Source organism: Scedosporium apiospermum, assembly GCF_000732125.1.
Source record: "Scedosporium apiospermum strain IHEM 14462 chromosome Unknown SEQ_SAPIO_0066, whole genome shotgun sequence".
Lineage (NCBI taxonomy): Eukaryota > Fungi > Ascomycota > Sordariomycetes > Microascales > Microascaceae > Scedosporium > Scedosporium apiospermum.
In genome coordinates this window covers 241,399-267,284 of record NW_015971767.1, presented here as the reverse complement: position 1 = coordinate 267,284, position 25,886 = coordinate 241,399, and the positions used below count along the sequence as shown (strand labels likewise).

The 25,886-nt window shown below is 51.9% G+C and overlaps 6 protein-coding genes and 1 pseudogene across 6 annotated transcripts; 3 read left to right on the top strand and 4 right to left on the bottom strand.

The window, feature by feature from the left end:
- Positions 1 to 2,382: 2,382 nt before the first annotated feature.
- SAPIO_CDS1514 (uncharacterized protein) lies at positions 2,383 to 3,271 on the bottom strand (the record flags this gene model as incomplete). The annotated part of the gene is made up of 2 exons (XM_016784769.1): positions 2,383 to 3,048; positions 3,146 to 3,271. 2 exons carry the CDS (start codon positions 3,269 to 3,271, stop codon positions 2,383 to 2,385), a joined length of 792 nt encoding a protein of 263 aa, XP_016645526.1.
- Positions 3,272 to 4,093: 822 nt separating this feature from the next.
- On the bottom strand, positions 4,094 to 5,786 carry SAPIO_CDS1513 (uncharacterized protein; the record flags this gene model as incomplete). The annotated part of the gene is made up of 3 exons (XM_016784768.1): positions 4,094 to 4,829; positions 4,967 to 5,536; positions 5,719 to 5,786. 3 exons carry the CDS (start codon positions 5,784 to 5,786, stop codon positions 4,094 to 4,096), a joined length of 1,374 nt encoding a protein of 457 aa, XP_016645525.1.
- Positions 5,787 to 6,470: 684 nt separating this feature from the next.
- Positions 6,471 to 7,746, top strand: SAPIO_CDS1512 (Fip1 domain-containing protein; the record flags this gene model as incomplete). Its single annotated transcript, XM_016784767.1, has 3 exons — positions 6,471 to 6,662; positions 6,725 to 7,085; positions 7,184 to 7,746. The coding sequence occupies 3 exons, from the start codon at positions 6,471 to 6,473 to the stop codon at positions 7,744 to 7,746; spliced, it is 1,116 nt and encodes a 371-aa protein (XP_016645524.1).
- A 416-nt stretch (positions 7,747 to 8,162) lies between these two features.
- SAPIO_CDS1511 lies at positions 8,163 to 9,230 on the bottom strand (annotated as a pseudogene; the record flags this gene model as incomplete).
- Positions 9,231 to 10,017: 787 nt separating this feature from the next.
- On the bottom strand, positions 10,018 to 15,709 carry SAPIO_CDS1510 (putative Guanyl-nucleotide exchange factor (Sec7); the record flags this gene model as incomplete). The annotated part of the gene is made up of 2 exons (XM_016784766.1): positions 10,018 to 14,325; positions 14,384 to 15,709. The coding sequence occupies 2 exons, from the start codon at positions 15,707 to 15,709 to the stop codon at positions 10,018 to 10,020; spliced, it is 5,634 nt and encodes a 1,877-aa protein (XP_016645523.1).
- A 1,368-nt stretch (positions 15,710 to 17,077) lies between these two features.
- Positions 17,078 to 18,560, top strand: SAPIO_CDS1509 (Dihydrolipoyllysine-residue acetyltransferase component of pyruvate dehydrogenase complex, mitochondrial; the record flags this gene model as incomplete). Its single annotated transcript, XM_016784765.1, has 2 exons — positions 17,078 to 17,389; positions 17,481 to 18,560. 2 exons carry the CDS (start codon positions 17,078 to 17,080, stop codon positions 18,558 to 18,560), a joined length of 1,392 nt encoding a protein of 463 aa, XP_016645522.1.
- A 1,866-nt stretch (positions 18,561 to 20,426) lies between these two features.
- Positions 20,427 to 22,840, top strand: SAPIO_CDS1508 (uncharacterized protein; the record flags this gene model as incomplete). The annotated part of the gene is made up of 2 exons (XM_016784764.1): positions 20,427 to 20,900; positions 21,089 to 22,840. The coding sequence occupies 2 exons, from the start codon at positions 20,427 to 20,429 to the stop codon at positions 22,838 to 22,840; spliced, it is 2,226 nt and encodes a 741-aa protein (XP_016645521.1).
- Between the last annotated feature and the right edge of the window lie 3,046 nt (positions 22,841 to 25,886).

The following is a 25,886-nucleotide window of genomic DNA, read 5'->3' as shown; positions in this document are numbered from 1 at the left end:
GAGGGGATGGAATGAGATCTAATCGAGGTTATATATATCTGGAAGGGGTATGTGGGTTGTATGCAAGGATGTAGTGTACTCGTATAGTCTACGGAACTCCACAGGAAGACGCTGGAAAGGGAGAGAGAAGCTTAAGAACAAGAACCTTAAGGACGATTAAACATACAGTATGTACAAGCAGGATCCATCAGGCGAGCAAAGACCAGAATCGAACCCCGGAGTGACCTTGAGGGAGCTAAAACTTGGCGTGAGAAAGGTCCATCCCGGCAAAGCGCACTTCCGCGTCTCCCCGTCTTGATCCTTCCTCCTAATGTACTGCATAAATTGTGGTGTTAGTGGACGGGTGGACCATGAGGGCTTTTGGACCCATCTCGACCGACGTCGTACACTAACCTACCTATCCTGTAAGAGTACCGAGCAGGGGTACAGCGCCCTCCTTCTCTTTTCGAGGACATCGACAACAACCGAGTCCAGGGCGTCATTTTTCACATCGCGGACAGGCCGTTGCTCGTACAAGCCAGGCCTTTACGAAGCACCGTCATGTGAGGAAAAAAGAAAGAGTCTTTCCCCTCAGAGGCGGGCACATCCTCACGAGAGCCGCACCGCTCCAGCTCCGGAACCATTAACTTCAAGGTCCCCGGGATCCATTCGCCTAAGGGACGGGAGCAGTAGAAAGTCCACGGGCGGCTCGCGCTAGGAAGTCGGAGGAGGGAGGGGGTGACATGACGTTGGCCAAGTTGTACATCCACAGCCTCAGGAACTCGGTCTCGGTCTCCTCTCCACAGTCTCTCTCAGCTATCCGCCATCTGACAAGAGAAAAAAAGAGGCTTGTACTTCTCAGTGTACTTCCTCGAAGTCAAAGTCAAAAGACCGGAAAAGCGCATGCGCTACCCCGGGGCCTGGAGAAAGAGAGGGAACACAAACAACGCACCTTGCCTCCCTTGGAGATAGCGGAACGACCCAAGTGGATCCAATTCGTCCCATTGTCCTGATTGTCCTGATTGTCCTGGCCCCCTTAGCCCTTTTACGACGTTCGGGGGGATCCACTGCTGCATCTGTTGCGTCCCCTGCAAGTTTGTGGCTGCAAGTCGTGCATATTTTCGTGTTTAATAATCAAAAATTTCCCGCCTTCCCGCTCTTTTTGGGGGGTTTTGGGGGTGTGACGGTGCCACCCTCGTTTGATTCTGGATCCCTTCGTCGGGAACCAGTACCAGGGCCAGACTTTGCCCCTTTCGGTGTGAGTATTTTTTTCATTTGGGTTGACACCGCCAATCCCCGAAACCAGCACACCAATACACTAACACACCAATCGCCGAATGTGCTGGGGTCTTGGTCCCCGGCCCTGGCTGTGGCCTTTATCGGCCTCTCTTTGATGGGGAGTTCATTCGTTGTTTGCCATCGGCAGATGGTAAAAACTGGATTTAGGTCTATGTCTCGATGCGGCAAGACTTTGACAACGAATTTTTTTCTCTTTCTTGCTCTCGTGGATCATTTTTTAACTCCTTGGGCTCCCGGTTGGTAGAAGTCGCCGGAGCGTTGATCGAAAGTCGCCGTCCTTGACGGAAGTCTCCGAGAGCTTCGCAAATCTAACACGGCCAACTACGAAGAGGAAGACCAATTCCAATGTGGTATGTAGTGTATTCCAAGAATATTCTTCACAGAAAATTTAAATAAAATGAAAAGATTTTGTTATGCTTGTCATTCAATTCATTGATGTTTCTCATCCCATGCAATGGCCATCTGCGCACCCCAACATTACCGAATCCGAACCAGCGCCACAACGTCGGTATTGTGTATCCCAGGTTCAACATTTCTCGGCCCCCCCCAAAAGCGGTAAATTGGGCCATCCAATACAAATACAGCAAAAAAAGTTGCACCTTCCAACTTGGCACCCTCAAAAAGCCAACCAAGAAATATCGGTGACTCACGCCCGCCCCGAGAGCCGCCTGCCGTTATCACAATTGTGACCGAGTTCATCGGCTCCACATTTTGCGGCTTCACCGCCGCGCCTCCCTTGACTGGAAGAGTCCGTGTCCGGAAGGAGAGAGAAACGTCTTTTGGTGATCCAATCACGGGACGAACTAGGGTCAGGTGCTGCAGGTTCCTCTCCCATATCCAGACCCCGACACCCGAGTGTCGGATGTCGTGTGTCTGTGTGTCTGTGTGCTGCGAGTGTTGTGTTTGCGCAGCAATATCTCCTACTCTTTCTTTGTTTCTCCAATGAGAAAATGATGCCCATCATAAAGTGGTGGGGCATGATGCTGAGCGACTCTCGGGATTCCATTTCGCCCCTTTCCTTTCCCAGACCAAAGTGTCGAGTAGACAGACCCACGCGGGCTGTATCTGGAAAAGGGAGGGCGAAAGAAGGAAAAGTGTAGAGCACTAGTAGTACCCCCCATCGTCCCCTCCATCATCGCCATCATCTCCATCTCCATCCCCATCATCAAAGTACGCCTCAGCATCATAATCCCCCGCATCCTCATCATCATATGCATAATCCTCCTCCTCCTCCTCTACAGCCTCCGAGTCATACGCCCCCTCCTCCTGGCCCCCTTCCTCACCACCCATTTCCCCAAGCTCCAACTTCTTCATCAACGCCTCTCCACCCTTAGCCCCGTTCATCATAAACACCTCCTCGGCCGTAGGCAGCGACGTCGCCGTGCTCAGCTTCAATTTCCTATCCCCTTGCGCCCCGCCCTTCTTCCTGGGTCCGTCGGCGCCGTCGAGCGTCTCGTGCAGTTCGGCGGGGAACATGCGTTTCACGTAGGGTCGCGAAGAGAAGTCGGGGAGGTTTCGTTCGTTGGGTTTGAAGCGCGAGGACCATGTTTCGACGGCCGTGAAGACGTCGGTTGTGGCTTTGCTTTTGACGGCGTATTGGCGGTTGCGTTGTTGTTGGTCGTAGATGCGGCGTGGGCGGGTGGGGTCGCGGAGGGTGTGCTTTTTCGTGTAAAGGGGGCCTTCGTGGATTTGGCGCTGGTAGAGGAGGAAGTTGGTGAGGTAGCGGGTTTCGGCGTCGGTTAAAGCTCCGGCTGGCTTGAACGCGTAGGGCTAGTAGAGAGAGAGAAAGTGAGTTAGTCGGGAACAACGAGCCGTCAAAGGAAGTAGAGAAGAGGGCGAAGGAGAACGCCGCCTAGAGAAAACAAACCGGAAAGGTCTCCGAGGGTCGGCCGTCGACTTCATCGGATTCCCAGGGTAAAGGGGGGCCGCTTCGTCCTCCACGACTTCCTCCACGACCGCCACGGCCACCACCTCGGAAACCGCCCCGGGACATGGGAGACTGCAAGGGCTATCAGCGATCGCGATTTCGTCTGCCGTCTCGATTGAGCGCAGGATGGTGCTATCGAAGGATTGGATTGGTTCGCTTTTGTCTTCGATGGTCAAAGTTGGCGCCCGAAGTTTTGTCGTTGGTTGGAGGATGTGATTCTTCACTTGTTCAAGTTGTGCTGGCAGCAGGCTCAAGGCTGCGAAATCGAGGTGAGGTGGGAAAAAAAAGTTGGAGCAGGCAAAATGGTCGGCGCCAAGGCGTGACTGACATCAGCGCCCCGCCTTCAGCCTTAGCACAAGGCACCTTCCGCCGCAGGTATTTTAGCTACCACCACCGTCAAACCTCACAAACCTCACAAACTTCGCATCTGGACTCGGTGCATACAAACCAAACTACTGCATTAGCTGCCCTGTAATACATAATACATAGTGGGCATCCTCGATGATCCCCGTCGATTCGCTCCGCCTTAGGAAAAAACAAAAGCAATTCTCGAGATCTATAGCGCAAGGTGAAGCAAATAGCCTTAGATGTGTTAATGGGATCAGCATTCAAGTTATCTCCCAGATACAACACAGCAAAAATCCAAAAGTGGTATTATACAGTTGATACTCATCAATAACATTGATTAAATCCCTCCCCCGAACACCATCAGAACAACCTGATCCTGTATTTTATGCAGCGCAGAGGCTCGGCCTTAAAAACCTGAGAGCCGAGTTGGAAACAGAGGGGAAGAAAACAGAATGCTATGAAACGAACAAACATTCATCAGCTCTGTGTAACGTGTAGAGGGGAAAAGAAAAGGGAAAACGCAAACACCGTACAAAGACTCTAAAGAATAGGATTAAGGAACGCCATTTGCAACTTCGTCAACGCCTCCCTCGTCTTCCCCACCTCCACAGCTTGCCTTATAATGGCATTCCTCATATCCACCAACGTCGCTTTCATCTCCTCAAACGCACTATTCGAATTCCCCATATGATTCTGCAGCGCCGTAAGCTTCTGGTACAGACCCCCCTCCACGTTGGGCATATGCTGCTGAATCTCCGCCAGATACGCCCTGAGCTTCTGATCCCGCTCGCTCAGCTGCGCGCACTGCCTGTTAAAGAACCCAATGAGATCCGTCTCGTTGGGATCGGCCCCGAAGCTCGTGTTAGCGCCCGACGCCGTCCAGAGTCCGGGGAGGTGGTAGTGCGCGGGGAGTTTGAGGTTCTCGACGGCGCGGCCGACCGTCTGCGCGTCGTCGATGTTCTTGTTGCTGAGGTTGCGGAGTTCCTGGACGGCTGCGACGTCGCCTTCGAGGACGGCGCGCTTGACGAGTTCGTATTTGTTTTGGAGGTAGGCTACGTCGACGGCCAGTTGTTTGATTTCTTGCTCGTGCACGGGCGTGTAGCCGGCGATCTCGTCTTTCCACTTGCTCACCTTTTGGATAGCGGCTTCGATTGTGGTGATGAGCGCTTGGCCCTCCTTGGTTAGGTCGTCGAACTTGGTGGAGCCCTTGACTTGCGTGAGGTCGACTCGGACACCGGGGGCCGCTTGCTGGACACCCTGTTGTTGCTGGCCACCACTACACGCCGGAAAAGTTAGACCGGGTTGGAAGTTCATGATGGTCTGTTTCATGCATCCGTTGACGATATCCTGCTCATAGGAAGGTCAAGGGGAGAAGGGGAGAGAGGAAACGGGGATAAAGTGTGGATGACATACAGGATACTACCCGTCTGGGCCTGCTGAGGCTGCCCAAACAAAGAGCTGCCTTGCGGCTGAGTAGTCGTCGTAGCGCCAAACAATCCACCCGCCGGCTTCTGCTGCTGCTGCTGCTGCTGCTGCTGCGCACCTCCAAACAGCGACGACGCCTGCTGCGGCTGCGCCGCCGTCGACGCTCCAAATAACCCACCAGTCTGCTGAGGCTGCTGAATCGCAGAAGTAGTAGCCGCACCAAAGAGACTCGGCTTCGCAGCCTGTTGCGTGGCACCCCCAAAGAGTCCTCCACCGCTAGGCTGGGTCGTCGCTGTCGAGCCAAACAGCCCACCGCTCTGCTGCTGTTGCTGCGTCTGCTGGCCGCCGAAGAGTCCGCCCCCCGCGGGTTTATTCGCCGCCGCTCCAAAGAGTCCGCCCGTCGTCTGCGCCTGGGGGGCAGCCTGCGTCGAACCGAAGAGACCGCCTGTTTGCTGGGGTGTGGTCGTAGTAGCGCTTCCGAACAGACCGCCCGTCGCGGGCTTCGCGGCGGTGCCGAAGAGGCCACCGGCTGCGGGAGCCTGCGAGGCAGCGGAGCCACTAGAAATCATTGAGCTGTTAGTAAACGGAAAAAGATGCCGGATACCGTGTTTCGTGCCATTAAGCGGTGGTAGTTTGGGGGCAGTTCGAAGAGCCAAGCTATGCCGGCCAACAAAAAGCTTCGCAAACGAGGTTTCGGCAGGAGCTTCTTTGTGCCTGGATGCGGAGAGAGAGCTACGTACAATAAATTTGCAGCACCTGTGTTGATGGACAGTCCACCAGGACCGCTGGCCGATCGCGCGAGCGCCATTTGTTGAGACGTGTGCCGGGTTTATTATCGACGAATATCGGCGGGGTATTGGCGATCAATATTTCGTCGGGTCGAGGAGGAAAAGGGGGTTGGAGGTCGGCGGGTAGAGAGGATTGCGCCGCTTTCAGGCTGGGAAAGTTTTACTCGTGGTGCAAACGCGAATGAGTGTGAGCTTGGGGATGTTTTGCCAAACGTCAATATTGCCAGGGAGCTGGTGGCTTCCGAATAAGGAAGGCGGTGAAACTTTTTCGTTCTCCACGTGTGGCAACAGCTGCAAGGCTCCGGAAGTGGCTGCCCCGCAAAAGCCTTGATCTCGACTTCACAATAGCATCAATCCAAACAAAATATGCCCCAATTTGAATTTTTGTAAACTCCATGCTCTGCCTATTTCAAACTGCAGATGACCAAACAAAATGAGTGTGGATGAATTACTACTTAAAGAGAGGCGAGAATATTCTGTATATTACCTTGCCTCGTGCTGTAAATTCCAGGCCCAGTCTAAAAAAGGGCGGTGTCGGTGGTGCAGCATTGACAACAGCTGTCAAAGCCTGACATGTGGGCAGAATCACAGCTCACTTCTTTATTGACCTCTGCTTGGATTGAAGCTCTTCCTCACCCACCTGCACCACCCAACCTTGGAACCTTATATCCCCAAGGTGAAGATCACACAACATACCTTTCACCATGGAAATTGAAGACGAAGATGATTTCTACTCCCCTGAGGAGCCAATTGTAGCCCCTACCAAAGATACTGATACCAGCACAACCAAGCACCAGCCCGCCACCACAACCACTTCACGCCATGACGATGAGCTTGAGGAGGGCGAGGAGGAGGATGAGGGAGGTGTAATCATTGAAGAAGATGAAGATGACTCTGTAAGCCCATATTTCACACTTCGTGATCCTCTAGTCAAATTACCTGCTAATTCTTTGGCTAGGATGTCGACTTCATCATAGAAAACAAAGATGGCGAGAAACCCCCTCCTCCCCAGTACGTCCCTTCCAACGTTCTTCCCATCCCTTACCATTTCTCCCTACCAAGTAGCAGCTCGTTAACACTTTTTTCTGCCATGATGAGTAGACAATCGCGATACAGCGATATTAAGAATATCCCCCAGCGCACCGCGTCGGGCGAAATCGCGTCGAAGCCCACCCCCGCTAAGGAGGAGCAGAAGCCGCTGCCCGTTCCCTCGGCGGACCAGGCCGCTGCTGCTGCGAGTAGTTCGAAGATTAACATCAATGCCAATCCCGTCTACCCGCCCGCCGGCAAGCCCATCACTCAGGTCAACATCGACACTGGTAAGATTCTCCTCCATTCTTTCTCTCTCTCTCTCTCTCTCTCTCTCGCTGCCCCTCTGCCCGCTTCGCTTCCTCCTATTCTAACTCCCTCCTTCCAGACCTCCCCGACAACGACAAACCCTGGCGCAAACCCGGCACCGACCTAAGCGACTACTTCAACTACGGCTTCGACGAATTCACCTGGGCCCTCTACGCCTCGAAACAAGAAACCGTCCGCGCCGAATACAACCCGGAAATCATCGCCGCTAACAACAAGAAGATGATGGAGGACTTCAACAACATGATGATGATGGGCGGAATGGGCATGCCCGGCGGGCCCGGTGGGCCTGGAGCTGGGCCCGGAGCCGGCGGTACCATGGCGGGGATGCCTGGCATGGAGGGCATGACGCCCGAGATGCAGCAGATGATGCAGCAGATGATGGCGTCGGGGATGGATCCGAGCCAGATGGACCCCGCGGCAATGGCGGCTATGTTTTCGGGGATGCAGAATCCCGGTGGCGGCGGTGGTGGTCAGGGGGGCCAGGGACAGAGTTATCAGGGCTTTGGGGCGGGTCAGGGGCAGGGTTATGGAGGGTTTGATCAAGGCATGGGTGGAAGCGGTGGTGGTGGCGGTGGTGGACGTGGAGGTTTTGGAGGGAGGGGCCGGGGTCGTCGCTGGTAGAACCATGGGAACTTCCAGAGGCCTCTTTAATTTTTGTTTCTATTCCTTCTCTGAGATGTAATGTGTGATTGGGGTGTAGGTATCGGGTGGTTTGTAAGGGACGGATGGGACTTTTCGTTACCTAGGGGCGTTAGGGTACAAAAACATGGCCGATAAGGCGGATATTTCAGAACATCATCTAGTTGCAAGCTGCCGAGTCATGCTGCCAAGTTGGGATGATGGGTAAAAATGTGCTTGAGAATACGTCTGGTTTCTTTTTATTTTCTGTCTGGCACAATGCCCGATAGGAATCATACATGTAGCTTCCCTTCGTTCCATCCTCTCGCTAAAAAGTAAAACCGTAAGGAACCTCCCATCTCATAGCCATTTACCCACTTCCCTGACTTCACTTCATCCTAACTCGGCTACACCAGCACTCAGCCCCCCGTCCCAACCACACTCGTAATCCACTCCCCAAACCCGTTCAACTCCTCATCAGCCTGCACCTCCCTCCTCAACTCCCCCACCGCCCTAACAAGCGCCGTATCCCCCCTCTTCCCCCTCACAAACCCCTCAAACCTCGTCCTCGTACCCGGATTGCTCCCCACAGCCTCATACACGTCCCTGAACAGATCCTTGTAAAACTGCACAAGCACGAGATACATGGCCACGTCATCCCTGTCGACCATCTCGATGGCCATCTGCAGCAGGGTATTCGAGTGCGCCGGGCGGCGCGGGATGGCGGTGCTTACGAGGGCATCGAAGTCCAGTCGCGCGACGCGTGGGAGGAGGGCCAGGAGGCGGTTCTGCGAGAGGGAAGCTTGACGCTCGTCGTCGTTGTTGACGCAAGCTTCGACGATGGCGACGGCCGATGGTCCGCGGAGTACGTCGTCCCAGATATCCAGCTCCGGCTTCGCACCCGCGTCCCCGTTCACCATGTCCTCCAGGGAAAGCCGCTTCGTGGCACCTACGAGATCCGTCCTCGTCCCCTCCAGAAGATTCAAAAGCGCCTCTTCGCCCCTCTGTCCCACTTCGACCGCCTCGGCGTCCATCCACCTCTCCACCAGCGCATCGACCACGTCCCTCCTCAAAACGGCACTCACGCCCTCTGGCCCTTCCGCGCGCTTGATGATCGTCATACCCAGCAAGTTGGCGGCCGGGTGAGGGGCCGAGAGCGCCGCGATGAGCATGGGCGGCGGGATGAAGGAGAGCACGGCGCGGATGGGCATGCGTGTGAGGAGGGCGTCGATGAGGGTTGTGACGGTGCGTACGGAGTCGTCCGTGGTGAGGATGGGGAGGGTGGCGATGAGGTGGGTGAGGAGGGTGTGGTAGGTTTGCTGGTTGGTGGGGAAGGGGAGGTTGTAGAAGGCCAGCTCGTTGAGAACTTTTTCGAAGAGTGGCTTTTCGAGCGGTGTTGATGGGTTGCTGGTGATGGCGTTGAGGTGGTCGAGGAGGGGCGGGATGCCGAGGGAGGCGGGGTCGCCTTGAGGTTTGTCGTCGGCCATGATGGTGCGTTGCCTCTTTTTTTGTGAGCTTTTGATTTTGGGTTGGGTCGTGATGGATGTATGTGCAGATTCGGGATTGTTTGAGATGATTGATTGGTATGATGATGAGGGTGAGGTTCGGTGCTGATGGAGTTGAGTGATGAATTGATCAGGCGAGGGTGAGAGAAGTTGAAGCAAGGTACGGTGGGGGAGGGGTCGTTCTTGCCACTTCAAGTTCCACCAGCCTGAGTTCTAAGACTTGAGACCAACGAGGAAGGCACTTGACAGCGACTCGTAACACGATGGTGCCTGCCTCCATTGATGTTTGTAAACTACGATCTGGTCATTCCTGCCTCAACAATCTTTTTACAATTCATCAAGGGCTCCTTCCTTGCCAGAATCGTAAAACATCGTATATTCAAAACAAGACTGAGAACTATGAATTACTCACCCAAACATTATTCCTACACTCACTCTTCCCAAGACCAATTTTTGTATCTCTATTGACCTCGAAATAGAAATAAGGCACTTGCATTCCCTGCATTCAATGCTGCTCATCACGATAGCCTCAGTGATCAGTGATCAGTGAAAATGGAAAACAAAAAGAAGAAAAGAAAAAACATCATCTTGTCACAACGACACATCAAACTTCAGAAAAGCCTATGATATCCCTCCCCCTATAAAAATTTAATAAAAACACAAACAATAAAAGAAAAACGGAAAAAACCATCCGAATCCCGTTACAAAGTAAGCCCAGGCCGTTTATACAACCACACACACACATTCGAACACTCTACCCACCCATCTCTTAGTCCCTCGACACCGGCCTCCTCATCCTCTCCGCTGCATCCACCTCCCCACTATTCCCGCTCCCCAACGTAACGCTCTCCCTCCTCTGCTTCTTCGTACTCATATCCTTAATCCCGAGCCCCACCTCGCCCACCCTCCGCAAAACATGCAAAACGGCACTCCTCAGCTCAGAATTAAGATCCTTACCCACGAGCTCGATGACAAGCGGATAAAACTCCTTGAGGTTAGCGCCGAACGCTGCGTCGGGGAAAGATGCATAACCCTCTAGCACATCGACGACAACGGGCCGCCACGCCACAATGTTGCGATGCTGGCTCTCCTCCTCAAGCGTGACGTAACTTCCAATGACGTCCTTGCAGAGCGGCACGAGCGCCGCCTCGATATCCGACCGGCTAGCCTCGCGCTCGGGCGCCGTGTCGGCGAACATGCGGAACAGGATCGAGATGTAGGTGGCCGCGCTGCCGGACTCCTGCTTGAGGAGATTCGGCGGCTGGGCCATGAACCCTTGCCGCCAGAGCTGCATGCGGAGCTCCTTGTCGTTGTTGAACCGCCGCGCGAAGAGGTACGACTTCTTGAGGAGCGCCATGAGTCGGAGGAGCTCGATCGACGGGATCTGGACGTACACTGCGTCGTTGCTGAAGAGCTCGTTAACCGTCTCGATCATGAGGAGGTGGAGCACGCAGCGCGAGATGATACGGTTGAAGAACCTCCTCCTAGCGGCCGTTACGACAACCGGTTGCTGCTGCAGCGTAGACGACGGCTTGTAGTCTTCTAGGGGCTGCGCTTGGGAAGCCGACGTGGCCGTTGTGGGAGGAGTTCGCGAGTCTTCCTCCGTCATGGTGCTCTTTGCCGTCTTCGGCGTCGGAAGCGGCGAACTACCCGTGTCCGAACCCTCGTCATTATCGCCACCATTAATCTTGAGAGACTTCTCGTCGACGTCCTCGCGGGCGGGGCTCAGCGCGCCGGGGAACGAGGAATGGCCATTAGCCACGGGCGACAGAGTCGTCGACGCGTCTAGCGTGGCGGCGAAGAAGAGCTCTTTGGCCGTCGTGCGCTCGAAGAGCTCGCAGAAGGCCCCGACGATCTGCGCCCAGTGCTCCGGCGAGAACTTTTTGACATTCTTAAGAATCAGTTGTTGCAGGCAGTTGCTACCGATGCGCGCGATCGTGTCGTTCTCCTGGCATATGCAGAGCGCCAGGAGCTTGAGGATCCTGTCGAGCATATACTCGAGGGCGTCGAAGAAGTGCGTGAAGAGCGTAATCATGTTCCGCAGCGCCTGGATCATGGTCGTCGAGAGCCACACCGAGAGCTCCTCGTGGTTAAGCGCATTGGACATCTCCGGCCTGGACCGCAAGACCATGAAGATGGGTTCCAGCTGCTGTCTCCACAAGATATCCCAGAACTCGGGGCCAAAGTCCCCTCCGTACCGCTGGAGCGTTTCGAAGAAGTATTCGAGCGCACTAGACCGAACCTCCAAATCCTCGCCCGTCATCAATATGTCGTGGAACGCGAACAGGACGGGGAACCAATAGCCTTCCTCGACCGAAGTGCGACCTTGTTGAAGCTGCATCGACGGCGACTTGAGCGCAGCCTCCGCACCCGCGGCGAGACTGTTGAAGTTTTGCGACAGCGGACACTCGGGCGTCTTGAGCATCCTCGGAATGATCGACTTGAGCGCCTCGAGAGCCTGCAAGCTCTTCTTCTGGAACCTGGTGTTCTTGGAAAACTCCGTCAAGCACACAATGAGATCAGTGAAGGCGCCCTGTGATATGACGACGCCGAATTTTGTCTTGTAGATCTGGCTGACGTTCTCGTACGCTAGGCCGACGATGCTTTCGTAGGGTTCCCGCGCCGCCACGGTAAAGACGCCAAACATTGTCCTCCAGCCGGACCGGATGTTGTCACCCTTGGCGAGGATCATTTGGATCAAGCACCGAAGGACCATATCCTTGACGGCGACATTGTGCGAGTTGGACAGCACGTGCTCGAACGGCTTGAGGAAGTCCTTCTGGAACTTGAAACCGGGAAGCTCCTCGATTTCCATGAACCGCATCGAAAGCTGCCGCAACGAATCGAGCGCAAAGAAGACGATGGTCGTGTTGTTGTGGCATCCGACCCTGTTGAAATGCTCACCGAGGACGTCCCAGATGTTGGTCCACTCGAATCGCACACGCGTCATGTTGTAGTAGCTGATCTCGACAATCTTTTGCAAGCTGTACGTTCTAGGAGAATCGTTGGAGCCTGACACCTTGATCTCATCCCAGCTAACCTCCGTGAGAGCGCGGGCGAAGTGAACAATGGCATCGCCGGAAAGATTCGCTGTGTTAGTAAATATCCTGTCGACACCCTTGATAACCTCGTCCGACCTGCTCTCCAGCGCAATCTCCACGGAGAATCGATTGGAACCCGCAGATCTCGCCCGGCTGCGCCGCTTACTCCTTACCGAGGCAGTATCACTATCCTTTGGAGGAGGCAAGAAACGCGCCTGAGAAACGTCGGGAACGGCGCTCTCGTCAACACCTCCCGAGATAAGTTGCAGACGGTCCAGCTGGCTGATGCACATGAGAATGTCTTTCCACGACTCGTTGAGGAGGTTGCCCTCGGTCTGGCCCAGCTCGAGAAGGACCTTGAGAGCCTCGACGTTCTTCGCGTGGATTTCGTGAGGGTTGTTCAGATTAGTGGTGTTCTTGATCGCATTGATGAAGGCCACTCTAGGTGTGGATAGGTCGAAGAGGCACGCAATCTTAGTGGCCATCTTCATGCCGTCGAGGCAAAGCTTGTTGATCTCGATGTTGTGCGTCTTTTGCATCTGACTCGAGAGCGCAGAGAAAAAGGACATCCACGTCACGTCAAACATGGAACCAACATGCCTAAAGGAAGTCGCGGGGATGAATCGGGTACCGGCCTTAGCTGCATTTCGTCGCTGGTTCTTGAACAGGGTCTTGAAGAGGTGCTCCGACCTCGAGGAAATCTCTTCGGACTGCTGGAGATAAGCCTCCCTGCGAAGATCGCGACCGACATTGGCGAGGGCCTGTCCGAGACCGGCGGCGATACCACCGGTTGGTTGCGCGGGGAGCGTGCCGGCAGCGGCGGCAGCATCCCGTTCGCTCTTGAGCACGATCTCGTTGCCCTGAATCTCTTCGTAGATGCCCACTAAATAATCGTCTGGAAGATCGGCGTTGTCGTTGATGCCCCTGTTATTCTTGATAAAGTCCTCCTTCGTCATTCGCTTCGCGACCTTGTTGCTGTGCAAGTCAGTGTTAAGCATAATAACTGAATACGCCAAGACGTAGGCGGTGTCAGCATTGGCAAACGCATTCGGGTTACCCATGACGTATCGGTTGGCAAACTTCAACATGAAACGATCAATCTTCTGGGCCTCGCCGGGTAAACGGAAAGACTGGAGGAACTGCCTGAGCGCGTCCACGAATCGCTTCTTGGCAAAGTCCATCTGGTCGACGAAAGAGTGCATGATTTCGATGTTCTTCTGGTCACCCTCGCCCAAGTACTCGCCGATCTGCGCCTTGTCCAGCCGCTCGTCGTTGAGAAGGAACTTTGCAATATCCTCGGGGGTATCGCTTGGTATGAAGCCTTGCTGGATGAGCAGCTTGATACCCCTCTTGGGCTTGAAGTTGAATTGGTTAATGGCGTTCGTCATCGCAGTCTTCCTCGCTTTGATCTTTTCCAACTGTTCGGGATCATCCTCAAGAATGGGCGTGGCGGGGTAGCTTATACCGTTCCCGCCTTGGGGGGAATCGGTCGTATAGATGGATGGGTCTATCGACGCGCGGGTATCATCCAGAGATTGTCGCCGTTCCCCATCGCCGCCTATGGTTCGCGAGGCAGCATCTGGCCTCACCGACGCAGACCAGGTAACGAGCGACCGTAATGCTTCGACGAGGGCGTCCAATGCCACACGTTTCATGGTGTATTCACGCGGAATATCGGGCTCGGTCTCAGTTAGTGGAGCGATTGTGGCAACGGTAAGCGGAGGCGGCAGGATCCCCTTCACTTGCCATTCGGCAGCGGATGGGGTCCTCGCATTCCGCTCCTCGTATGTCTGCTCTTGGATCGTGCTAATAGACACGGGCGCCGTAGAGAATTTGGATAGGTCCTCGATGATGGTTTGGAATATATTGTTGATACTGCCGTCGCAGTCATAGTTTAGGAATATTTCGACTAGAGCTCGGGGATCTGCACAGAGACGACCTAAGATGTTGACGACGTAGAGCTTTTGGGTGATGGGGGCGGTTCGCCGTGCGAGGAGGGCGAGGTAGATTTCGTTGAGGAACACCTCGATCTCTTTCTGTAGACAGGGGGTTAGCAACGTCTCCCGTCGAATGAATCGGAAAGTGACGACAAACCTTGAACGGCGCACGCATAAACTTGAGCATGAGCCAAAACAGCTCAGCCGTTACGTCGAAGACCTTGTCGACGGCACAGGCGCCGTTCCTCGTAATGGTGAGACAGAGGTAATACTTGATGGCTTGTAAAAAGCCTGTAAACTCGCTGCTCTTCGAGTTCTTAATCTTGCAAAGTGGGGAGGTGAAGACATAGATATGGTTGTTGAGGACGGTATGGATGAGGTGGAGCGAGAGGAGCTTCGAACGCATAGCCTGGCCGCGAATATCATAGAGTTGGTCTGGGGGCAGGACCTTAGTGGCAAGGTTACAAAAGGCACGGAAGACGAGGTAGGCATCCCGGATGTAGACCTCATCTTCGGCATCGAGGCTTTCAGGGGTATCCTCGGGTGACGAGGAGTCGCCAATAGATTGCTCGGACACGGACCGGGCACTCCGCTTGATGGTCTTGAGTTGCGTAACCATTGTAGGGCCATCGCCCATGTGGGTATCGTCGAAGCTCTTTCGATGTTCGAGATCCTTCAGCGTAAGCTTCGTCTCGCCTTCTCCACTCTCGGTAGCAGCGTCAGTCGACCCATCAGCAGCGACATCGCCATCTCCCATCTCGCTTGCGTCGTCACGGAGTGTGGACTCGTTGTCCTTTCCGTTGGGGGTCTCGGGTTGCTCGAAGGTGACATTGCTCGAGTTCTGCCTTAATTTCGAAAGGTTGATGCGCGCTTCCTTCATCTGCAGGCGGACTTTGACTCTCTCGAAGACTGTGCCAACCATCTGGGTCAGTGTGCCTTGAGCTATTTGCTGGTTGGCCGTATTCCTTGATAATAGGAACACGTTGTAGATCTGGCGCACTGTCTTGAGGAGACCGGCACCGTGGACGACAATCTTGTCATTCAGGACGGCGGCGAGCAGGGACTTGACGATTTGAAGCTGGATTTCGACGGCAGTAGTCTCGCCCTGGAAGCAGTCACATATCGTATCGATCGCTCGCTCGATCAGGGGGGCCCTCGCGGCCGCGGCAGCACCTCCATCTTCGCCGCCTTCATCTTCTCCACGTTCTCCTCCACGGGTATCATTGTCGATAGCGGTAAAGTACGAGTAGGATATTAACTTCCCGATACAGTCTAGAGCGGTGGTGGTGAGCTGGACATTGGAGGATTTGGTCGCGAGCTGCAGCGGCGCAAAGACGACTTCTGGTTCGGGAAGTTGTGGATCGCTCTCTTTTATGGCGGATATGGCGGCCTGGGCATATTCGGCTAGCTGCTTGTTCTTATGGGCTTCCTTCGAGGTGGCTATGGCATCCAGAGAGGATACCACAAACGAGATGGAGCTCATCGGGGAGCGCGGCAGAGGCGATGGGCCATATGGGATGCAAGGGGCGTTTGGGGGAAAGAGGGAGATTTAAGCGGACCTGTCCTCTTGTGAACCGGGTCGACTAGGACAGTCGGAAGAGGTTGGGGGGTTAAGCAGACAGTTAGCGTCTCCGGCTTTATCTGAAGAGTTTCGAGGAATGACGAGTCGGGATGCCCAGAGGTTGCTTTTCGAGGCCAGTATGTTTGCAGTTGAAGCCGAGGCAGGTGAACTTAACACGCTTCCAAAAAATCCAGGTTGCGACTTTCCCTAAGATCGAAACCAAGTAAGAGCACGCACGGACAGTCGACGACAGCTGGGCTGAGAGAGCCTTACTTAGCCAGGTTATTGGAAGGACAAGGAGGTACGTACCCCTTGTCAACATCGATAGTTTGAGGAAAAGGACGCAAGTACAAGTACAAGAAGCTGGACTGATAAAGTCAAAGTGCAACAGAGGGAGTGTACATTACTACAAGCTTATGGCTCAATTAGGGGTACCATCCCTAGATTTCCAGTGTCCAGGGAGGAGCTACAGGGGTCCTCGCTTCCTCACTGCGCATTTGCCCCTGAGTTGATTGGAATGAAGCCTCAAAACTCCACGTGTTGAGTTCTTCTGCCTGAGGCCGTGAAACAATTCAACAGCAACCTAGAGGTCAATTGATGCATTTCTGCTGATGTAATAATACGAGCTCATCGAAGGACGACACAGGCCGCGGCTTGATAAGATGCCGAAAAAGAATTTTGGTATTTGAGCTTAAATTACAATTGAAACTTCAGTCAAGTCCAGGTAGACATTGAAATACAATCAGAACCCTCCTTAATACGAAGTAAACTCGCCATTGTAGGCACAGGCAGAGTCCAGGTAAGCTCGAACTCGAAGCATCCAAGCGGACCCTCTTCGGAACTTCGGACCTTGTACCTTTGTACCAGTACCTTCCCAATCAGCTTCGCATTGTCAGTTTCCCTTCGGTTTTTGGCGGGACGACAACTCTTGCCCAATCAGGACTAGCGTCCCAAAGCTTGCACTTGGCCAAGTTGCTACAAAGCGATTCGGAGCTCAACGGAAAATGGGAAAACCATCGTCAGTGAGGAAAAAAAAATAACGGCACGCTGAACCAACCCCGACCTTCCCCCCATACCTCATCACGTCTTTCATCCCTCAATCCTCGTTTCTCTGGGGCAATTCATCTCCTTTCTGCCTATTTTCTTCGTGCCTTTCTCTTCGTTAGTCCATTTCCATCCCATCCAGAGGTCTCCCTTCAGACTCGTCGTCTCTGGTTGTTATCTCCCTCCCTTCCGCAGCCGGCCCCATAAGTAGCTCGCGCTAGCTCTCCACAACCTCACAACCTCACAATGCTCGGAGCTGTTTTGCGAAGGCGGGCGCTTCAGCCCAATGTCCTGAGATATGGTCTCTCCTCGCAATTGATCCGATGCTACGCCTCGTTCCCTCCTCACACCCTCGTCAAGATGCCCGCCTTGTCCCCGACGATGACGGCGGGAAACATTGGCGCTTGGCAGAAGAAGGCTGGTGATACCATTGCCCCTGGTGAGGTGCTGGTGGAAATCGAGACCGATAAGGCTCAGATGGATTTCGAGTTTCAGGAGGAGGGCGTCATTGCCAAGCTTCTAAAGGACTCTGGTGAGAAGGACGTCGCCGTCGGTAACGTATGTCATGGCACTCCCCATCATCAGCTCTATGTCTCCACCCCTTTGCCTTCAGTTTAAGCTAACGAGAAATCTACTTTTGGTACTACAGCCTATCGCTGTCCTCGTTGAGGAGGGAACCGACATTTCCGCTTTCGAGAACTTCACCCTTCAGGATGCCAATAGCGAGGTCGCTCCTGCTGCCCCTGCCGCTAAGAAGGAGGAGCCCGCACAACCGACGCCCGCCCCCTCCGCCGAATCCGCCTACCAACCCTCGGCCGCCGATGAGTTGACAACTACCTCTGGTGGAAGGCTGCAGACCGCTCTTGACAGGGAGCCCAACATTGCTCCTGCTGCCAAGCGATTGGCTCTCGAGAATGGAGTGTCCCTCGAGGGTATCAAGGGAACCGGCAAGGGTGGAAAGATTGTTGAGGAGGACATTAAGAAGGCCATCGCCAGCGCGGCCGTCTCTGTAGCTGCTCCCGGTGCCGCGTTCGAGGATATTCCCGTATCCGGCATGAGGAACGCCATCGCCAACAGGCTCAAGGAGTCGGTGCAGACCAACCCCCACTTCTACGTGACCAGCAGCATCTCGGTCTCGAAGCTCCTCAAGCTCCGCCAGGCACTCAACAGCTCCGCCGACGGCAAGTACAAGCTCTCCGTCAACGACTTCCTCATCAAGGCCATGGCTCTCGCCGCGCAAAGGGTCCCCGCCGTCAACTCTAGCTGGAGGGACGGCTTCATCAGGCAATTTAATTCGGTCGACGTTTCCGTCGCTGTCGCCACCCCCACTGGCCTCATCACCCCCATCGTAAACGGCGTCGAGGCCCGCGGTCTCGAGTCCATCTCGTCCAAGGTCAAGGAGCTCGCCAAGAAGGCCCGCGACAACAAGTTGAAGCCCGAGGAGTACCAGGGCGGCACTATCTGCATCTCCAACATGGGCATGAACGACGCCGTCGACCACTTCACCGCCATCATCAACCCTCCTCAGTCCACCATCCTCGCCGTCGGCACGACCAGGAAGGTTGCCGTGCCTGTTGAGAATGAGGACGGCACGACGGGCGTCGCGTGGGATGAGCAGATTAACGTGACGGCCAGCTTCGATCACAAGGTTGTTGATGGTGCTGTCGGTGCTGAGTGGATCAGGGAGCTCAAGAGGATCCTCGAGAACCCTCTCGCTCTTATGCTATAAGAGAGCAACCGGGGGTTTTCCTCTTGGGTGTGTTCATCTGTTGCAGGGTGAGGGTCGGTTTACCGTTTTTGGTCGACCTCATTTTGTAATAGAAACGGGGAAGGTATGGAAACGGGACGGAACGAAAACCATTGAGCGGAAGCACATGTAGAATTCCATAAAGGAAGGGAAAGGGTGAAACTATGAGAGAGGATGTGTTAATATTGACAGCAGCGAAGGGGATATTTAGATTTTTCAAACTGGCCGGTGGAAACGGGAAGAGGGACCCACTGCTCCGAATCGGGGGACCTCGCCACCACTTCTGGCATAGTAGAGTCCTGAACTTCTCCGTGTATAAGTGATCTTGAAGCTAGTGCAGCATCTTGGAGTGCTTTGGAAGGGTCTTTTAGTTTTTTTTTTTTTTTATTTCATTGCGTTTCTTTTTTACCCTCTTCACTGAACAAATGTATTCTTGATCTGATCCTTTTCGTTTCTGGCGTCCTTTTTCTTCATGGGATGCAGGTGAAATTCTCATGCAGTGTTCTAAGAACCTCGGCACTTCTGTTTTTTTTTTTTCTTGTCCTATTCCCCCGGCCGAAGAGCCGGGAAGAACGACAGGTACGGTGGGCATTTGATGCGAGTAGTTTACTGTTTCTGGCTTAGGGTCGGAGAGGATCAACGGTCTGTAAAGGTAAACTCGAGAGCTTGAGTGGATCAACTGCAGCCTTTCCTCTTCCTCGTGCTTTTCTTTCTAGAAGCATTTCCGAAATGTAACCTTGAGAAGCATCCCCAACTACTCTTCTTAGATTCACAGCCATTGTTTAATTTTGGTGGCCGTTTTTCTCGTTCACTCCTTGTGGCAGACTCGGGGGGGATGGTAATGATCGAAGGTACGAAGTACATCGGTACCTCTTACCAACCTGGATACACTCCTCGAGGCAAAGACACGATACTGCCCGTCACGAAAGTGGAAGATCTACAACGGCCACGATCCAGTAGACGCTACCAGAGCTCTCGGGCTCTAAAGCTCGTGTGGCCGTGCACAAGGCTAAGATACTGAAGTGGGTTTAGAGTAGCACATTTCTCTCTGGAAGGATGAATCTGGAGAGCCCGCATCCAGGTCTGCCATCGGGAAAAGTGCTTTGGCAGCTTGTCAAGTCTCCATCGATGGCTTCTAATCCGCCGCGGCCACTAGGCCGTTCGAGAGTAAAATAGTCGTTTGTCTCGGATCACGGGAGCAAAATTGAAATACATAATCCAGGTGCCTTAGGTTGGGGATTCCAGCTCTGTGGATGTTCGGTCAGGAAGGCGAAGGACGACGATCTTAATTGTTAAATATATCAAAGGAATCCGCCTCTGCATCCTTCTTTGGTAAAATTACAAATCTGTGTTCTTTCCTTTGTGACGTAGTTCGAGATATCCCTCGCGCTTTCGCGTTTCGACGTCCCCGACAGGCGCCGCGCCTTCCTTCGGTTCCCGTCCGCACCCTGGGACCGATCGGAGCGGAGGCCGGAAATTACCGAGAGATTCGGTGAATTCAACCTTATCTCCGTCGGCAATTTCTCCTCGTCACCAGTCCACGCAAACCACCATGAACTCAATTCTCATCGAAATCCACAAAATTCGCTCTTATTCATACAGCTCTGTTTCTCGATATTCTAGCTACTTCTTCTGTTTTGGTTCATCTCCGCTGTCGGAATCATTTCCGGTATTCATATACGCAGGCGGAGATCTTCAATTCCCTTTCCCACCTCACCCCAAAACACCGTCGCACCCACCCTTGCTTCGCCTCAATATCCCCGTGCTTGGCACGGAGCGATATACTAAAAAGAAACGACAAGTCCACACGGAGAAGACTCCGTCAGGTATCCTAAAAACACCGGCGTAATGTCCGATGCCCTCCCGCAAGTCACCATCCTCCCCCCATCCACCAAAAAGCGCCGCCGGCCCGCGCTATCATGCGAACAATGCCGCCGGCGCAAGGTTCGCTGCGACCGCCTGTCCCCCTGCACGACATGTGTGCAAGCCGGCAATCGGGAGTGCTCCTATGCGAGCCTACCCCACCGGCCCGTAGCCGCCGGCCTAGCTCCGCAGGGTCCGCCCCAGCTTCCCGATGCAGGAGTGGTGATGGCGGAGACTAGTCCCTCCAGTGCCGCGAGCTCGCATTTACCTACTTCCGGGTCGGGGCGGAGTGTGGGTGATGAGTGGAGGAACGGCAATGTATTCCCTCCGAATAGTATCTGGGTGGGTGATGGACGGAATGGTGAGGATAGTGCTAGCTTGGATGCAAGTGTGCTTGCGGATCGCATCCGACATCTAGAGTGGCAGGTTGAGTCGTTTAAGCGACAGTCGAGTCCTTCGGTTTGTCGGTCACTGAAAGAAGGCCTGCCTAAGAAGGTAAAGCTTGAGAAGACGAGGTTCTTGGGACCGAGTCATTGGATTCACGGATGCTGTCTGGTATGCTGTTCCCCCTTCCCTAATAGATTCAATTTCTCTTCGTTCCTTTTTCTTTTTTTTTTTTTTTTTTTTAACTAACAAGTCGTCTACAGCTCCAATATATTCTGGGCCTAGCAATGCGCTCCGAGAGTGCCAGGTCCCAATTCCGCATCACCCTCGCCGAATGCAAGAATCTCGCCCGCGTCATCAAGCGGCGCCGCACCCCAATCTTAGTATCCAACGCTCTAGCCACGCAATTCGTCTCGCGCGCCATCGCAGACAACCTAATAGACATTTACCTCTCAACTATAGATCGTGTCTACCGCATCATCCACGTGCCCACCTTCCGGACAGATTACGAGCGGTACTGGGCCGATCCGCAGAGCGTCCATCCATCGTTTAAGATGCAGATGCAGCTCTGCGCTGCTATTGGAGCCAGCATGGTCGACGACAAGTTCGACATGCGTGAGGCGGCGCTGAGGTGGACATTTGAGGCTAGGCTCTGGTTGATCCTGCCGCCCCATAAAGCGTCCATAAGCGTCGCCGGAGTGCAAGTAATGCTCTTGCTGCAGATCGCGAGACAGGCCGTGGGTGTGGGAGGAGGCGTGACGTGGCCGGACGCTGGGAGTCTGCTCCGGTCTGCCATGTACGCCGGGTTACATCGGGACCCGAGACATTTGCCTCGTATGACTGTTTTGCGAGCCGAGATCCGCAGGAGGTTGTGGGCTGCGATTCTCGAGATGCAAATCCAGACGAGCATCGACTCGGGCGGACCGCCGCTCATCTCCCTTGACGACTACGATACGGAACCCCCATCGAACCTCGACGACGATCAACTAACAGACGATCTCGAGTCATCAGAACATCGTCCCATTCCTTCCTCTAACACCCACACACAAACATCTCTGCAGCTCCTCCTCCTCCAACACTTCCCCATCCGCCTCGCCGTAGCCAAATTCGTAAACGACCTCGGCTCCAAATCAACCTACGAAGAAACCCTCCGCCTCAACGGCGAGCTAACCTCATCTTGCCACGCCATCTCCCGCCGTCTCAATAAGCTCATCTCGTCATCATCATCCTCCTCCCACAGCAGCACCACAGCCCCAATCACACTCTTCCACAAACACTACGTCGAATTAATGACCTACCGCTTCATCATCGCCCTCCACAACCCCCTCCTCACCGTCGCATTCGATAACCCAGCCTACTACTTCTCGCGCAAAATGCTCGTCGACACCGTCAAACGGATCTCCCCACTCGCGGGGGCCCCAAACTCCTCGTCGGCTTTACCCGGCGAGGTGGACTTCTTCAACCACATCGTCTGCTCGTCGGGGTTCACGCGGTCAACTCTTAAGCAGGCCATCATGTTACTGGGTCACGAGCTCGTGACGGTTCAAAAGGAGGAGATTCGCGATTTCGGAGAGGCGGGGACGCCGGATGCGGCGTCGAAGAGGGTGCTGGAAGACGCCGTGGTGTGGATGGGGAGGAGGATAAGGGCTGGAGAGACGAATGTGAAGGGGTTACTGTTTACCACGGCGTTATTGAATCATATTGAAGGGGTGCAGAAGGGGGTGAGGGTGGAGGAGTTGGAGGGTTGGATTTTGTCGAGGATGAAGCAGGCGGTTGAGAGGGCTTATGAGCTTATGAAGGAGTCGGCTGAGTCGTATGGGATTGAGGTGGACGGAGGTACCGGAGGAGGCGAGGCCAGGGAGGTGGGGAGGAAGGGAGTTGGAGGCGAGGGGAGAGAGAGGGAGGAAGATGAGGTGGTCATGGACTTGGAGGATGGTGACCCGTTTGATGTTTTGGGGTGGAATTTTGATATTGACTGGGATCAGGATGAGTATATGACGAACTTTGTCAGTTGAGGGTTCGGGTGAGGAGGTTGAAGACGAGGATTTGCATGAAGAGATGCTGGAATGATGGGCGAGGCTTGGGCTTGGTCTTTACGGGGATATACATGTATATTAAAAGCTATCTCTTCTCTGTATCATTGATATCGTCTCTGCGCACGTAGAGATGGATGTCTTGTAAGTATATGCGGAACACAGAACACAACATAGTAGCTTGTTTCCTGAGTACCCACCACGACTGCTTACGCTCGCCTCACTAAAATCTGTAGATTCCCATTGAGAATATGGCCATGATATGTCGAGCATGCTCAATCTACATATTCTCCAGAGTTTCCTCCGCGGTCCTTAAGTCCTCTTTGGTTTAACCTTCCCCTCCCCGTCTCACCCCAAACGCCGATACCATCTATCAAGGCTTCCGGAGGCTTCCGGATGTCCTGGCCGGGACAACACTGCCAGCATTAAACCGAAGGGTTTGTATGTATCACCATCAGGAGGGAAGGGTTACAATCGGCAGATCCGGGCCTCGAAAATTCCCACACAAATTGTCGTCATCTGGGTTTATTGGCGAAGAAAGATCGAGAATTTCCATGTTGTGTAACTGCATGAACATCGATCGATTCTTTGTAGAAATTATGAGGTGGACTACGGAATAATATATCAATATCTCGACCTTCCGCGAATCACCCAACACTGTTCCCAATCTCATCCCCTACTCTCACTCGCCATATCCAGGGTTGAATAAATAATGTTTTCTCTGCCTTTCGATCCCTACCGTTCATACCACTCATCTAATTATAGAAACAACGAAAAAGATCCCAGAATAAAAAAAACTTAGAAAGAGGCAAAAGAAATGAACACACTCAAACAGTCGGCCTCCAAGTCTGTCCCGCTACCCTATAAGTAGACATGCCCCCGTCACCCGCGTCCGTTTCTGGCAATCTCAAAATGCGTTACTCAATCTATTCATCACGACATTATTTGCTCCGGGCCGTCATTGAATCCCATCAATGAAAAGGAAAAATTCCCTAACCGTGGCAATCCGGACCACTTTATCCGGCCCAATGGTGACGTGACGACCAGAGTCCCCCCGCCCCTATCCAGAGATATTTCGCCGTGCTTTTACGAAAGTATGGAAACGATATATTAGATCCGTAGTCTCTTTCCACTCACGTGTCTACAGTCTCATATTATGTTCCTTGGTGTCTCTCCCCCTTTCCCAGCCTCTGTTCCCTCGGATACCAAACGGCCAGGATGGACGAACATGTTAGAAGATGGTTGGGGTAGTTAGGGAGAGGGACCTGAGAGAAATGAGGTGGAAAGGAATGTTATCCACGCTGGATCTTCGGTTCTGTGCTTGTATCTGCCGGACTCTGTCCTTTGCTTGCTAGGACTTGGCCAAAATGAGTTTCCGTCTCCTGTGCTATATAAATCACACTCGTGAGTGGAAACGTTGCATTGTGGCTAGAACTGGGCTAGTAGTGGTTCTTATCCTATTCCCATATCCAAGCCACTGATGGATCCATAAAATCATATCATAAGCTAAGGCTCTATAGTTCGCTGTTCAATAAGCAGACGTAACGAAGAGCAATGGTGTGCTGTCTTCCCAGAATATGGCCCCCGTGCAATAGACCCGGAAGCCACAGCCTCTACAAAGTATAGTGAGACTAAAAAAGTTTCAATCACTCAACCCTACTTTACCTTTCCCTTTAACAACTTTAAAGTCACTCTCCAACTTCAAATAACTATATCTTAACTATTTTTACATATAAAAATATTATAAAATATTATAGAAATATATAGAAAGTATTAAAATATAATTTTAAAAAGATCTACTAAATTAGTACTTTATATATTACCCTTTTACTTTAATTATAGCCTCTAGCTATTTTTTCATCCTACCTACTAGCTTCTATAACATCTTAACTTTAATATCTTCCTACACCTCCACTATAGTTATTCTTAGTACCTGGAGACTTTCATAGTTCTTTAGCATATCTACTAAGTCTAGCCAAAGCTTGTAAATATATTCTTTAAATATCTTTTATAAGTTTTTAATAGGGTTAAGATTAAGTAAATATAGTAACTAATTAATTAATTCTACTTTATTCTCTTTAGTTTATAAAACTAACTAATCTTAGATTATTTAAGCTATATATATAGAAGCATTATCTTAAATAAAAATACTATTAGACTTATATATTATTAAAAGTATTTCTTTAAAGAAGTTATAGATAATTTACTTAATAACCCTTTTATATAGAAAATTAAAGTCTCCTTAATATTTTATTAATATAATATAATTATAAAATAAAAATATAGCTTAGAATATCTATAAATACCTTATTAGCTTATTTTTTAATTAGATTATTAATTTTTCTAGTTATTTTCCCTATTTTAAATTAATTAATATTAGTTTTTAAATTAAAATATAACTAATATATTTATAGAAAACCTATTTTTAATATTATCTTTAATTATATATAATTATAATCTTATTATTAAAGATAACTCTCTTCTACTATAATATTCCTTTACTTATATACTTCCTTATAAAAGCTAGCCTCTTTTTAATATATTTTTCTATTAATTTTAATTATTAAATTACTATTTTATATATAATACTATATTATTAGAAATATAATATTAGAGTAGTATTTATATAGGTAAGATTAGCCTATTTTTTTAGATTCTAGATAGAAATAAAAGGGTCTCTCTTAATAATTAAGAGAATATATTTAATTTTATTAGTACTGATATAATATAGCTACCTAGATTATAATTCTGATTTCGCTAAAGTTTGATATCCATATCTAATTACAATACTATTAACTAAGCCTAGTAGAATATAATATTTAGCTATAATAACTAAGTGAGAAATACTTATTCTATAGTTATATGCAATAAGAGTCCTCTTATAAGGCAAATGATATGTTTTTCTTCTTTCTAGAGCTATTTCTGGCTGTAATGTGATTTTTTGAAGTTGGGGATGGGTAAAGTGGGTGACGCGTTCGCATCACGTAATTAAAAAAGTGATTGAAACTTTTTTAGTCTCACTGTAGTC